The sequence below is a fragment of the Sceloporus undulatus genome, chromosome 3, assembly GCF_019175285.1.
Source record: "Sceloporus undulatus isolate JIND9_A2432 ecotype Alabama chromosome 3, SceUnd_v1.1, whole genome shotgun sequence".
Classification (NCBI taxonomy): domain Eukaryota; kingdom Metazoa; phylum Chordata; class Lepidosauria; order Squamata; family Phrynosomatidae; genus Sceloporus; species Sceloporus undulatus.
Window position 1 is genome coordinate 193,873,874 of NC_056524.1, and position 12,096 is coordinate 193,885,969.

Here is a 12,096-nt window from a genome sequence, read left to right on the forward strand (position 1 = left end):
TTCAAATATCTCAAGAGCTGTTTGTTTATTTTAATCATTAAATACCAACAACACTACTTCTGCATAACAACCAGCAATTCACGTTACTTTTATTTATCATTCACCAATCCTATTAACATAAATGCTATTACACATTTAACAATTTAACTAATACTTAATTAACTAAATCTTCTTCAGCTTCAAACATTATCAAATCATATGCAAATAGTAATTTAACTTTAATATGTTAGTGCTAATTCTTATGCTTTCAACCTCTTCTTCTACCAACACCCAACACTAAGCTGCAAGAACTACATCATACACATTTTTTAGGAGCAGTTAAAATTATAGTAAGTTGTCAGAAAAGTAATAAATTGTTACTGGTTTCCCCCAACAGATCTGCAAGAGATTCTTGTTTTGTCAATTCAGACATGCTTTTCCCATGCGTATGGAAGAAATGTGTGTGCTACATAGTGCTCTTTTAGTGCAAGGGTATAAATACCAGGTCTCCCCATAAGGATCTGCACTGGGATCAGTTTAACTCACTCATACATAACCTGAAGTCAGGGATATACAGTGGGGTGACCAGATTTGCTCATGAGGCCAAATTATTTAAGTTACTTAAAACAAAATATGAGTGGCTCCTAAAATATGAATGGCTGTAACCATTGAGGACAACAGATAAGTTAGGCCCCATCCACACTACACATTTATGGGTCTATGATTTCACTTTCACTGGGGTTCTGTCCCATGAAATCCTGGCTTTGCAGTTTAGGAATGGATATTAAGAATTTCAGCCAGAGAGATCTTCCAGTGCCTCATCAAACTACAAACCCAGGATTCCTTATGATGCAGCTATAGCAGTTAAAGTAAAATCATAAAGTGGTGAAAAAAGGCCTATGGATGACCTTGACTATAAGAAGATCATTCAGATCAGCACCAGTGACTGTCTAGAATGTGTGGTGCCACAAGGAAATTTCTTCACTGTGTAACAGTATATAAATTCATCCATTCATCAATCCATTCAATGTCCAATGTCTGAACTGGTCCTTAGGTTTGATTTTTGATTTCACTAGAACATAGGAAACATGTACATTTTTTCATCTTGAGATCATTCTTAAGCAGTTATGGGTAAATTCAGGTTGAATAGAAAAACTAGCATAGGAATGGGATGGAAGAGAAAATTTAATACTTTTCTTCTCTGCCATTGTTTCTAAAATGGCCCTCATCCACTTGCCTTTCTCCCAAAGAGATAACATTCTGTTCTCATTCCGTTCCAGGGAGCCTGTGTGGTAAGGTCCTAAGGTAACTTTCTGTGCTGTGTGGGCTCAATCAGAGTTGTAGGTTGTGGCAACTGGTAGCTTCCAGATCACTGGGGCAGTGAATCTGATCTGGTTATATTTTAAAGTTTAAAGGAGCCATCTATGGACCTGAACCCTACCCTCAAAATCAACTATAAACTTCTGTAACCAATTCAAAGACATAGCCTTGTTAGTGAGGAATATCACTATGCAAAGGGATCTTGTAGGACCTTTGAGACTATGGACCTTATCGCACACACAATTTTAAACGTTTTGGGGACCTAAGGAGGATGCACGTGTGCGTGCGAGCTGCAGAAAATGGAGTTTACCGCACACAATTCAGTCCTCCAAGAGGCCCCGTTCCATCCCCTGGCGCGCATCCATTTGCGTCCAGTCCTGACGGGCGTGATTTTTGCCTGACAGATTACCTTCCATCAGCAAAAATGGCACCGTCAGCTGGATGCGAACGGGTGTGCGCGCCGGGGGACGAACGGGGCCTCTTGGAGGACTGATGTGTGCGGTAAACTCCATTTTCTGCAGCACGCGCGTGCACAGAGTGCCTCCCTCGGTCCCAAAACGTTTAAAATTGTGTGTGTGATAAGGTCCTGTGTCATTTAAACAGCATCCTCCAAAGTGACCTGAAGCAGCTTTATTTGGCTGTTATGTAGTTGTTATGTTACAACTTCTTTCACTCAATTAATTTTCAAAGGTGCTACAAGATCCTTTTGCATTGTGTAACCAATCACTACACAACATTTAAAATAAAAAGCACCCTACAAAGGCAAATTACAATTTATGGTGATTGAATTTCTATTTCATTTATCACAGCAATCTGTATCATTACTTACACAAAATCTTCAAATAGGAGTTCTATTTGATGATTTTCTGTTACTTGAATGTCCCAGACACACCATGAGTTGCTAGGGTAGTTTGATGGATACAATGGAGTAGAAAATGAACCAGAAGGTCCAGAAAGATTTCCACCACAGGAATGATTTTCTAGAGAAAAGAAATATACACAGATGGCCAGTTTAAGGGTAGAACCTTTCACAAATTATAAAATACCATCTTGAACCAATTGATTTATGAAAACTACTCAGTTGCTAACTTCCTCACTTGGGGAAAGATGCTAAACAGAACCATAGCAATGTACCTATAGAAACCTTTGGAGGAAACTGGTTCTCTAAATCCATTTCAGTCTTGGTTCTGGACTAGATTTGTGTCTGAATTACCCTGACTAACCTTTATTGGGAAAATCACTGGAGAAATGTGTAACCCTGCACCTTCATCCCAGTCTGTCAGTGGCATTTGATGCCACCAGCCATGGATTCTGTGGACCATCTTTTTGGGTTAGGTGTTCAAGGTACTTTTTGACAGTTCTGGTCCTACTTACAGGGCATACGTCTATGTATTAGCATTGGCTAATGGTTTATTTGCCTCTGGGTACTTCATTATATCACAGGGTATAATTCTATCCCAATGTTATTCGGTATATACAGTAGGCCCTCTTTATCTGTGGTCAAGCATCCATAGCTTAAAAATATTACCAAAAAAGTATAAATTCCAAATAGCAAATCTTGATTTTCCATTTTATATGAGAGACACCATTTTACTATGCCATTGTATTTAATGGGATTCGAGCATCCACAGATTTTTGTTATCCACAGGGGTGGTGGGGTCCTGGAACCAAACCCCAGCGGACAATAAGGGCTCACTGTATATGAATCCACTGGGTGTGATTTTTAAGCCATTTGGAATATGCTGTTATCAGTGTGGTGATAAAACGCAACTGTGTCTATGTAACCTTTCAGTCATCTGGTCATGCAAGACCTGAGCTAATACCTGAATGCAATAGTAATCTTCAGTGCAGAAATGGAAACTAAATCTCTTGAAAATGCCATTCTAGTTTTGGGAAGCAAACAGTCCATTCACTGAACCAAAATATCATTGCATACCCTCCAACATCTCACTGATGAAAACTGGGGCTTATGTGCCAAGCAGCATAAGTGTGTGGTGAAGATAGTTTAAGTATGGCATAGATGCAAATGAGATGATGAACATACATAACATACCTGATGCATATTGTGTTGATGGAGAATGATGAGCTAGAAATAGCAGGGGGAAACAAAATACAACATTAAACAGAAACATCTTTCAATAGTATAGCTGATAAAGTATAGAGTCTGGGATCTGATGCATACTTTCTGCTGGGAATAAGCCCCATAGAACTCAGTGGGACTTACTTCTGAGTAAGAAATATGCAGGACTGCACTTGGCTGGATTGAAATAAATGATACTGAAAGTGATTTTTTGTTTGGAAGCTTACCAGAAGTACTGGATTTCTGAGTGCTAGGCAGAAGTGTTGATGCTCCTTGAGAGAAAATAAAGAATCCAATTGTTAGATGAATACTTTGGTTCCTCAGTTTTTACAGCTCATATTTAAACATAAAATAGTTAGAAAGAGCAATAGTTGGAAAAAGCACTTATTTTTAAAAGAAACACGAGAGAACTAAAGAACAAGTGAGTATAAGTGAGAGTAAGTGTTATTGTTGTTCTGTGTCTCCAAGTCAACTTGTGGCAATACTAAGGTAATCCTATAATGGATTTTTCTAGGGTTGAGAAAGCATGTCACACCCAAGGCACCCACTGGGTTTCTATGATGAAGAAGGGAATTAACTCTGATCTCTGGAGTCGTAGTCCAATGCCTCTCCAACCTCCGTCTTTTCATATAGGAGGCAAATATTTACAGCGCTTTATAAATAATGGTTAATAATAATAATAATAATAATAATAATAATAATAATAATAATAATAAATACGGCTTTAGAGGATCTGTTTTTGCCACTGAGCTTCTAGTTCCAAATTAATACAAGAGAAAAGAAGCCATCAGAGGGCATTATTCTCAATGAATCCTTTAAATTATTTAAACATATAGTGAGCCTCTCAAGTCATCTACTGACCTGTGGTGGTTGTATACTGGGTGCTTATTCCAGGAACTGATAATACAAAATTAATAAATGAAAAAAGATAAATTAGTATTAAACAATATTTAATATAGTTTATTTAATTGTTTTAAAATAGTTGCTGCATTTAATTTAATAATTGCTGTATTTAATTATTTAAATACAGCATAAAATATTCTGGATATGTCACATGCAAAAAGCAATAAGAGAATGAGTTTGGAAGAAGGCTTACATTTGGGGCTGGAGCAGATGCTCAAGAAAGAGCAGCCCAAGTCCTCTACAGCCAGAAGCGGGTCTGAATCCCACTAACCACATGGCCTGTTCCCAAAGTGGGCCATGCACGGAAAGGCCAACAAGAGTTGAATTATCTAAACTGCTTTTTGCTGCAGTCCAAATGACCGGAACACAGCTTTGGAGTGGCTTCCGACTACTTTGGAGGCATGCATCATCCAATCTGCCAGTTTGTTTTACCCCTTGGAGTATGAATCTGAATTCTATATGCATTCCATTTTTGTTCCAAGCTCAGATGAAAAAGAAGCTGCAAGCCCTTGGTTCACTTATGCTCTATGATCACCTTTTTTACTCAGGTGGGAACCATAGACCTGCCAGACATTGTTTGACTGCAACTCCCAGTAGTCTTTGCCAGCACAGCCAATTGTGAAGAATCCTTTGACTTTCAGTCCAACAATAGTTGAAGGGGTGCTTATTTCTCTACCCTTGGCATATAACAGTGACAACTAGAATTGAAATCATGGTAGTTGTCCTAGTCTGTCTCTACTTTGCATGAGAAGTATAGATGATATTCATACATGTTCTCTGCAACATTTTATTGCTGATCTCTCTCTTCTATCTCTCTCCTCTATCTAAAGAAACAGTTTTTAACAGTGGATTTTCACACCTTGCACTACAAATCATCTTGAAGTACATTAACTGAATTCTTGACCAGATGAAACACTGGGGAACAGGGGCAGAAATTATTTCTTCACTGTCAAACTGTTTGCACAAAACCTTGAAATCTTACAGGTCCTGAATATCATTACAGATCTCCAATCCCCCTTGTGGTAGACTTCAAAATGAATTTCACAGCTGCATCTTTCATCTGAGCAGGAGCTTGGATATAGAATATAAAATGAGATAATCATACTACTGACAGAGTGGATCCTACACAAACATTTCCCAAATTGGTGTCACCCAGTTGGGTTGGACTACAACCTTCATCATTCTCACCCAGCTGGGCACAAGGCTAAAGAAAAGATACTTGCAAAATACACTTGCCATCAGTGGATTAGATCTCCAATGGAACACCCCACCCCATATTAGCCAATAGTAGTGTGTGCTCATGGACATGTTGATGCAGGCGTGCACACATGACTAATATGAGCTTGAGTTCCCACATTTCCCTTATCCACCCCCCACCCCCCCAGATGGGAAGAACCCACTATATTCTGCAAAAATCATTTATTGTCATATTATTAACATGAAAAATAAAAAAATTGGATGTTCTACATGGAGATGACTGAATATAAAATATGAAAAAATGATTGGCTATCAGTAACAATAGTCATGTATCACATCCAGTTTAAGAACCATAAAGCCTTGGTATATCAGTTTGTCAAAACTGGTTACTGAGAACAAAAATGGGAAAGTGCAATTTCTCAGGCCCTGTTTCTGACTTCTTATAGGCATCCCATTGGCTTCTGTGGACTGGGAACAGACTGCAGGACTAAATTATTGTCTTTTGGTCTTAAAGTAACAATAACATGTGCAAGGATGCATTCTTTTGCTAGCAAGAATAGGTCAACGCCTGACACTATTATAGAATACCTGGTGCTTCAGATGTTGTATTTTCTTTTGAAGCTGAAGAAAAGAAAAGAAATATCAATTTATCATTTAAAAAATTAAAGAAACATTATTAAAGTAATGTTTTGGCCTGTATCATTCACTATCCGTTTAAAAATAATCTTTTTCGGATAGAACTCATGAGATTAACAATCAGTCTCTTCTTAAATGTTAACCATTTTTTTTTCTGAAATTTTTTAACTTCAAGACTTTCTTCCACATGTAGGTAAGTCTTTATTCTCTTACAACATCTTAAAAAAGATTCACAAGAGTTTTTTCTAAACTCAAAGAGTAATATTTCATTATCACAGAGGAATTCCCCCTCTTTCTCTCTTTCTTTCTTTCCCTCTTTTTGGGTACATTTCTGTTTTGATTTAGCCTGTCATTTATCTGTGCTATCTATGTTGTTCTTATATGTCTTATATGATCATACTGGAAGCGTAATAAAAATAAAAATTAATGCCAAAAAACCCCTTTCCTGCTTATTATTTTTGCTTCACATTATTGGAAGCACTCTACTGAGCCTGGTACATACCTTCCATGTTGTCCAGGCTGGCGGTGGCATTTTTTCCTCTGCAGGGAAGCCGCAGCCACCAAACCACACGGCTTTCCTGTGGATGAAAAAGAACCCACAAAAAATGGGTTCTTTTAAAGCCACAGGTGCAGTGTAACAAGTGCGCCATTGGTGCACTGATTATGTAAGCACCATGTGGCAACGTGTGGATGCCGCACGGCGCTTACGTAACAATGGCAGCACCTGTGTATATAGGGCACTGCCATTGTTACGATGCTGTAGCGTACTAGGGTTAAGGACCATGTGGTTGCTGCACAGTCCCTTAACCCTAGTATGGCGCCAGCACGGTGCATTAGCGCTGTCTATACAGCACCTCTGTTGTATTTTGTTGATTTTGCCCAACTGTTTTTCTAGTTTTAATGTCTGAAACCATAGCCCACAAATATTTATTTATTTAAGCTATTTATAACCTTCTCTATCAAAAAGAGTGGCTTCCAGCCACTCCAGTGGTGTGGTGTTCAGATAACACATGCTCCTGGAGTGGCTGGAAGTTGCTCTGAGGCCACCTAAGGGAGCCCTAAGGAGCAGTAAAAACCTACTCCTGCCAGCGACTCATTAGGGGCCATGCTGTTCAGTTGCCACAGTCCCAGGATCATCATGGAATGATCATGGTTGAAGAGGCCAAAGGCCGCTCCTAGCTACCCATCTGCTTCACCACGTAGACTCTCAGGTTGGCAAACTTTTCAATTCATATTAACCAATTTGAGCAACACAGGACAGTGAAACATAATTTAAATGGACTGAAAGGATATGAAACAATTTGACAAGTTAAAACAAGATTGTTATAATTGGTTAGATAAGTTGAAAACAATTTTAAAATGTTATGTCAAAATATATTGTGTCAAATGTACGAGACCAGTTAAAATACAATTTATCACAACATCATTTGAATGCACCACATGTAGAAAACTGCATCCTAATTTTGAATAAAACAAATCTGGGGCATAGATTTTTCAATTCTAAAGGCTTAAAATCAATTTGCAAAAAAACTCAAAAAACATTTTACTGGATTGCCTACAATACTGCTGAATGAAAATACTTGATTTTCATATGATCTTTTCTGTTATATGGATGTGTTCCTCTGTGCAAAATAACCATATAATATTATTTGTTTAAAAAATCTACCCCCACAGACTGGAACAATACTCACTAATTGTAGTGGGATTCTCTGTAGTAGAGGATACTGTTCCTAAAATAAGGAGAAAATAATAATATCTTCTCTAATATAAAACAGAAAATTCTTCTATATTTGCTATGCAGATATTACAGCCCATAAATAGTGTATAATATGACATTTATGGATAATGATAAGAAGGAAGATAACGAGAGCAAATGACTCTTGCATCTTCCTTATGGTGACAATGATGGCCTCCCTATCCCTTATGACAACATTCTCCAAGAGAGTCTTCATCCTCTCTGCACTGTACATTTTCCAGGAGGATATCACCTGAGCCTTCACCAAACCAGACACTTCCTATAGCTTCAATGGCTTCTCCACATGAAAGTTGTCTGCACACAACTTGAGCTTTATGCATGCTCCAAGCATTGTCACAAACTGTCCCCCAATTCCCTTTGTAATAGATTTCAACTCGACCCTGACAATTATGATGTAAAAAAAGCCCCACAACCCCACCCCCCCGCCATTAAATGAGAATTTGGTGTTCTGTTCTTCATTATAGTCTTCTAAAACAATAACAAAAGGATGAGGAATGCATAGCTTGAAAGCATTACATGTGAAAAGGATCTAGGGGTCTTAGTATATTACAGACTAAGCATGAGTCAACAGTATGATGCAGCAGCCAAAAAAAGCCAGTGCAGCTAGGGCTGCATCAACAGGGTTAGTATTTAGATCGTAGGAAGTAATAGTGTTATTCTATTCTGCTTTGGCCAGACATCACCTGGGATACAATATCCAGTTCAAGAAGGATATTGACAAAGTAGAACATGTCCAGAGAAGGGCAACCACTGGAGCTAAATCCTGGATGCTCCATATAGCACTACAATTCAATGGAGCATCCAGAATTTAGTTTTGATTGCCTAACTTACTCCTTACTTACATTTGATGGTTCCATGCTAATAGACAAATCATTGTGCTGTTACAACAGCTCATTTTTCCACTGAAGAAGACATGTAGTCGAAATGCATTTAGTTTTATTTGGTTTTATTGATTTTATACATTAACTTTTATTTTATGTCCTCTGGGAGTGCATACATTTATGCCAATACATGCACTTTGATTGTTGGACATTTTTATATTTTGTATGTCATTTGGGATATATAGTTTTCAGCCTTTTATCTACATTGGCAAAATCTGTACTTTATATTCAGTATGCAAATACATGTTGTATACTATTGATTGTTTTCATCTTCTGGCAAAGCGCACAGCCTTGAATACATACAGTTTGCCTGAATGTCAGAGAATTATTGCTAATATACTACTTTTTGAACACTTTAGATAATAAAACTTTTAAATGCATTTTTCTATTGCTACTTTTCCCTAGACTTTTTTGTTTTACTATTCTGACCTCAAAGCAACCACTTCTCTAAAAGCAGATGGATGGGCTTGCAGTAGAAAGAGGGAGGAGTTAGGGCAGATATGGCTTAAATGCTCTCTGTCTACACCTCCTCCCTCTGTGTCATGGCATCTTCATTGGAATGAAACATTACCATCCAGCCTCTGCTTGGCCAGATTTTTAAAAATCTTCAGCAATACTCACCGGGTGTAACACTCTTCTCTGTAGAAGCTAGAGGAATTTCTAAGATAAAACAATTTAAAAGATTAAAATGTGTCAAGACACAGAACTAAATGACCCCCTAAGAGCCATACAAGATCTGTGAACTTGTGTGCTTTGTAAAAAATAATGCTTTAGACATGGTGAACCTATCACATGGAACAGTGGAAGGCAAGGGGGACACATTAGTCCCCTTAGGGTCCACAACAACAATCTGGTATTGGTAGTGGGGAATGCAGTCTGTTGGGGTGCACTTTGCAAAACCATTTTTTAGACTCACATCTCTGAATTTATGACATTATATTAGTCCATTGGATCTGGTGGTGTAGTGGCTTCAGTGTTGACTTATGACACTGTAGACAAGTGTCTGGATCCCTACTTGACCATGGAAGCTCGCTGGGTGACCTTGGGCAGGTCACATTCCCTCAGCCCCAGAGAAAGGCAATGGCACAGCCTGTCTCATAGAATCATAGAATCATAGAGTTGGAAGAGACCGCAAGGGCCATCCAGTCCAACCCCCTGCCATGCAGGAAATCCAAATCAAAGCATCCCCGACAGATGGCCATCCAGCCTCTGTTTAAAGACCTCCAAGGAGGGATACTCCACTCGTGTGTTCCACTATCGAACAGTCCTTACTGTCAGGAAGTTCTTCCTAATGTTGAGGTGGAATCTCTTTTCCTGTAGCTTGCATCCATTGTTCCAGGTCCTAGTCTCCAGAGCAGTAGAAAACAAGCTTGCTCCCTCGTCAATATGACATCCCTTCAAATATTTAAACAGGGCTATCATATCACCTCTTAACTTTCTCTTCTCCAGGCTAAACATCTCCAGCTCCCTAAGTCGTTCCTCATAGGGCATGGCTTCCAGACCCTTCACCATTTTAGTTGTTCTTCTTTGGACATGGTCCAGTTTCGCCACTGGAGCATGTCCAAAGAAGAGTAACTAAAATGGTTAAGGGTCTGAAATGAATCTTGCTAAGTAAACCCTGCGACAGGTTTGCCTTAAGATAACCATAAGTCAGAAACAGCTTGAAAGCACACAGGAACAACATTAGTCTATTGAGTATATGGTTTTAAAATATATTTATAATGCTAATCTGCCATTTTTATCAAAAATGCAAGGAAAAGCTTCAATATAACTTACTAGAGGAAAAAAGATTCTGCTGAGTGATAGATGGGAAATTTTCTAAAATATGAAGACAAGATAACATCGCATTGCATTAAACCTTACCAGGTTGAAAATATATGTTTTATATTTGTCTAGAAAAAGGACAAATCAATGTATAAAGAAAGTAAATATGTGTATAATGGTAATCTGTTATTTTTATTTAAAATGCAAGAAAAAGCTTCACCGTCACTTACTGGAGGAAAGAAGATTCGGCTGTGTGGTAGATGGGAAACTTTCTAAATTAAAAAGACAAACATGCATTGAGCTCTTATGAGGCTGAAAAATTATATTTTATATTTGTGTAGATAAAGGGCAAATCAATGTATAAAGTAAGTGAACAGATAATACTGGCATATTCCTTGTGATGGCAATTATGGACTCCCCATCCTTTGTGAGAGCATTCTTCAAGATGATCCTTCATTGTCTCTGCACTGGACACCATCCAGGAGGATGTTGCCAGAGTCTGTATCAAATTGGCTCTCAATGACAACTCCACAGTCAAACTGCCTGCACACCTCCTGAGAATCATATGCCTCACATACCATGCCCCAGCTCCCATTGTAATAGACTTCAAGTTGGCCCTGATATCTGTTTTCTCCATCCATCAGTCTCTAGGACAAAGGACTTGTCAATGCTCCAAATGAAGAATGCTTGCAAAAGGTGATGGAGACTAAGGGCCAGAACAGACCAGCAAAAAAAGCTGGCTTCCTGGCGACTCGGGTGCATGGCATATGCATGACACATGCCCCAAGCTGGCAGGAAGCTGCCATGAAGCTGACTGGTCATTTATATGGTGTCAGCTTTTCAGCTCTCCGGCAGCATGGCGTTTAGACACCACATGCCACAGGAGTGTCAAAAAGTCATGGTGGCAGTGGAAAGGATGCCTTTTTTCCAGTGCAAAAAGGAGTAGCATTTTGCAGTTTCTTTTTGCACCTGAAAAATGCCAGATTGGGGGCTATTATGTGTTGTTGCCATGGCCCTGATCTGGCGATCAAAGGGGTGGTGTCAAGCCACCCCTTTAGGGCCATCAGTTTTGGCCATTAAACTACCATACGTTCCATCTCATAATATGTGCTATTGACTCTCTCTTTAAAATCTGTTTTTGTTTTTTTTTAAAACTTCAACAAAGACAATTCCTCCCAACAGTCTGTGAATGTTGCAAGCTGGAATTTGTTAGCTTTATTAAAAAGAATTTTAAAAAGATTCATCACCACTTACCAGAAGAAAGAAGATTGTGCTGTGTAGTTGACTGGAAACTTTCTAAATTATAAAGACAAGAAAGAAATATTGCACGGAGTTCTCGCTAGACTATATGTTAACATATGTTACATTTACATACACATGTCTTCATATAAGACAAATGAATATATACTAAAATAACTGGAAGAACTACTGTGCCCTTAAAGCAAACCCATTGCAGGGTGTTCTTGACAAGATTTGTTCAGTGGTTTGTGTTTGCCTTCCTCTCAGGCTTAGAATTTGACTTTCCCAAGGCCACCAAGTGAGTATCTATAGCTGAGCAGGGACTTGAACTCTGGTCTTCC

At 38.6% G+C, this 12,096-nt stretch overlaps 1 protein-coding gene across 1 annotated transcript in view; it reads right to left on the reverse strand.

The window, feature by feature from the left end:
• DMBT1 (deleted in malignant brain tumors 1) overlaps positions 1–12,096 on the reverse strand; it is a 62,393-nt gene that overhangs the window by 10,095 nt on the left and 40,202 nt on the right. The window contains 2 exon segments of the mRNA XM_042458483.1: positions 2,299–2,309; positions 7,811–7,845. Of these exon segments, the coding sequence (XP_042314417.1) occupies positions 2,299–2,309; positions 7,811–7,845 (46 nt within the window).